At 37.2% G+C, this 3948-nt stretch overlaps 1 protein-coding gene across 1 annotated transcript; it reads right to left on the reverse strand.

The window, feature by feature from the left end:
• Positions 1-678: 678 nt before the first annotated feature.
• LOC138888414 (uncharacterized) lies at positions 679-1513 on the reverse strand. The gene is made up of 2 exons (XM_070170272.1): positions 1267-1513; positions 679-1124 (listed from the first exon to the last, which is right to left on the reverse strand). The coding sequence occupies exons 1-2, from the start codon at positions 1511-1513 to the stop codon at positions 679-681; spliced, it is 693 nt and encodes a 230-aa protein (XP_070026373.1).
• Between the last annotated feature and the right edge of the window lie 2435 nt (positions 1514-3948).

Genomic DNA, 3948 nt, shown 5'->3' on the forward strand with positions numbered 1-3948 from the left:
CTTTTGGATTGTAGTAGTAGACCCACGATATCCATCCCCCATTTTATACAAGGCCATGGTGAAATAACCGGATGTAATAGCTCTGCTGAGAGATGCATGTGTTGCCATATCGTTGGCATTTATCACACTTGTCCACAAAACTTTCCACATCTTCTTCTATTTTTAGCTAATAATATCTTGCTCTAATTAGAGTTTTTACCAAGGATCTTCCTCCTGCATGATTTCCACATTGTCCCTCATGTACTTCTCTCATCACATATTCTGCTTGAGAAGGTCCGAGACATCTTGCTAAAGGGCCTCCGAACATTTTTCGATATAGGTTGCCACGAACCAAACAATAACGGGCAGCTTTTCATCGAAGTGATTGAGCCTTTTTCTTGTCTTCAGGTAAAATCCCGTATTGCAAGAAATTAACAAACCCATTTCTCCAATACCAAGTTAAATTATTGAAATTTACCTCATTTTTATCCTGATCGAGTGTTGAATGAAACAAGTGTATTACGGTAGCATTTTCTTCATTTATTACTTCTGCAAAATATGCGAGATTAGCCAACGCGTCTGCTTCCGCATTTTCCTCCCTGGGTATTTGCACGATTTTCCATGATTGGAATTGTCTAATTAATTCTTGTGCCTTTTACAAATATTACTGCACCTTACCTCTCTAGCTATATAAGTCCTCTACATTTGATTAACTACAAGCTGCGAGTCACTTTTGATTATAATCTGCTCTATTCCGAGTTCTCTTGCCAATTCCAGACCTGTAATTACAGCTTCGTATTCTGCTTCATTATTAGTAATGAGATGACACTTTATTGCCTGCCTTATGGTTTCTCCTGAAGGTAGGATTAGAACAATGCCTAAACCCGCTCCTTTAACATTCGAGGAGCTATCAGTAAATAGGGTCCAAGTATCCGGATTAGATCCAGTGAATACCTGTAGTTCCTTTTCTGCTTCAGGCACTATCCTTCGACTGAAGTCCGCCACAAAATCTGCTAAAACCTGCAATTTTATCGCAGTTCTACGTTGGTATGCGATATCACATTCACTGAGTTCTATAGCCCACTTGGATAACCTACCTGACAGTTCTTGCTTATGCAATATATTCCTTACAGGATAATCGATCACTATAGAGATAGGGTGACATTGAAAATAAGGCCTCAACTTTCTAGATTCCATAATTAGTGCTAAAGCAAGTTTTTCTAAGTGAGGATATCGAGTCAGCATCCAATAAAGATTTGCTAACATAATAGATTGGAGATTGTTTACCTTTGTCTTCACGTACTAATACTGCACTTATCGCCATTTCTGATACAACGAGATAGATGATTAGCCTTTCTCCATCCTTTGGTTTAGCCAGTAACGGTGGGTTTGACAAGTACTCTTTTAGATTTTTGAGTGCTTGTTGACATTTACCAGTCCTCTCGAACTGTTTTTGCTTTTTCAATACAGAAAAGAATTTAAAACATTTTCTCGAAGACTTAGAAATAACCTTCCCAAAGCTGCTATCTTGCATTTCAGCCTCTGCACCTCCTTTTTTCTCGTGAGTGTGTTTGGAATTTCTTCAGTGGCTTTGATATGTGCAGGGTTTACTTCAATACCTCAGTTAGAAACAAGAAACCTAAAAACTTACCTGAAACCACGCCAAAGGCGCATTTTTCGGGATTTAACTTCATATTAAACTTGTAGAGAATCTGAAAAGTATTTGATAAATGTGGGATATGATCCCCCACCTGTGCTGACTTGACCAACATGTCATTGATGTAGACTTCCATAGTTTTTCCTAGGTGTTCTTGGAACATTTTTGTTACCAATCTTTGGTATGTGGCTCCATCCTTCTTTAATCTGAAAGGCATGACTTTATAACAGTAAGTCCCCCTATCTGTGATAAAGGAAGTTTTTTCCTCATCTAAGGGATTCATATTTATCTAATTATATCCTGAATAGGCATCTAAAAACTCAACAACTCATGTCTTGCACTAGAATCAATTAGTTGATCTATATGCGGTAAAGAAAATGAGTCTTTAGGACATGCTTTATTTAAGTCAGTATAATCCACATAAACTCGCCATTTCATATTCTTTTTTGGTACTACTACAGTATTAGCTAGCCAGTTAAGATATTTTACCTCTCGTATGGACCCAATTTTTTAAAGTTTTTGTACCTCATCCTGGGTCACCTGGTTTTTGAAAGATCTTTGCTTCCTTTTTTTCTATTTGACAAGTGGATATGATGGATCTTCATTTAGCTTGTGAGTCATCACCTCCGGTGGTATACCTGCCATATATAAATGCGACCAAGCAAAGCATTAGCTTGTAAAAATTTGACAAGCTTACCTTTCATTTCTGGGCTTAGTTTCATTCCAATTTAAACTTTTCTATCTGGCAACTGCTCGGAAAGAGTGATAGCCTCGAGTTCTTTTGTTGTTGTTTTGATGTTTTCATTCTCTTCTGGCTCTTGAATGACATCAGGCCTTGAATCTATGTCCGTTTTTCCACAGTCAGTTGAGGTTTGTGTTGTTGTATCCTCAACTAAATTCTGTAATTGCTATTTTTTATGTTCACCATCGTTCGCTATGCTCGAATCTGCCACTGAATTGATACTCCTAGAAGCCTGATTATCTCCATGGATTTGTCTAGTCCCTGTAGACATGTGATTTTTGACCCTCCCCAAAATTTTTTATATTTTAGCCTGTAAATATTTATTTAGGCCTAATATCGCTATATCAACTAATTTTGATTCTTTTACTTTATTTTATTACAAGAAAATGAAATTACAAAAAATAGTTTCATTAATATTTTGTAGTCATTTTTAATCTTGAAAAGTACCAAAAATAGTTTTGTTTTAACGGTCACTCTTATTTTAATAGTTATTTTACTTAAGTAGGATTAATTAATAAATGAGATCATATTTTTTGTCTCGTTCGCGGGGAAAGAATAAAACTTGGGCTCGAGCAACCCATTTTAGGCCTAATTTTTAGACCTAGCCCATAATTCCTAGGCCATATCCCCTAACCTAAAAAACGCTATAGAACAATTAGACTCTAAGACCCTAAGGAGGATCAGTAAAAATACAACAAAAAACACCTAACGCCTAAATGTCCCTAAGCTAGAGGAGACCCGCCGTTTTTCTGATTGGAGAGAGGAGAGAACAACTTCATTCATCTTCATCATCAAAATACCCTAAGAGTGACAATTCAAAAAATGAGACTCTTCAGCCGTTCAACACACATAGATGCCCATCGTCACTCTGAATCTCTAACCTAGAAGACAGCCACTGCTGCTCCTTCACTTCTTCAACACAACCAGCCCTCCATCTCTAGCAGATCTCTACACACACACACACACAAGAACACACATACTTTGAGATTTCCCTGATGTAAAACTCACAAGACAACTACAAAATAGAGCACATAAAACATTCTATTTCATCTCCCTAGTTTCAGATTTTTGCTTCCCCATGAATGGAGTTTGTTTGAGATATTTGAGTTCACGACGAGGCCCGTTGTTGAATGTTGTCGTGGTTCCGGCGAGTCCCTAGTTCTCCGATTGAGTATCGACGATCGTTTCTATTGGTTTTTGGTCGAAACCTGTTCGAGGTTGTCGCATCGAGGTCTCTGGTGCTGGTTCTGCTTGTTGTCGCCGGGCTGGTATGTGCCTTTGGTAAGTTTTTTTTGCCTTTATGTCATGTTCAGATGTACTATTCTTCATGTTTGATGAATAGTTTGGTTAATATTCTTGTTTGGATTAGTTAGTTTATTTTCTTCAATTTAATGATAATCTGTTACTTTCATGGAAAACATTCGTATTTGTGATGATAAATTGTGGTGTGCATTGTAGCATAAGGTGAGTTTAATAGTGATGATATTGACAATGAATAAGTCAGGTCTTAAAGGGTGTGAGTTGCCAATAATGTAACGCGTGGAATGTATTATCTGTATAGTATTTTGAA

Source organism: Nicotiana sylvestris, chromosome 3 (genome assembly GCF_000393655.2).
Source record: "Nicotiana sylvestris chromosome 3, ASM39365v2, whole genome shotgun sequence".
In the NCBI taxonomy this organism is placed as follows: Eukaryota; Viridiplantae; Streptophyta; class Magnoliopsida; order Solanales; family Solanaceae; genus Nicotiana; species Nicotiana sylvestris.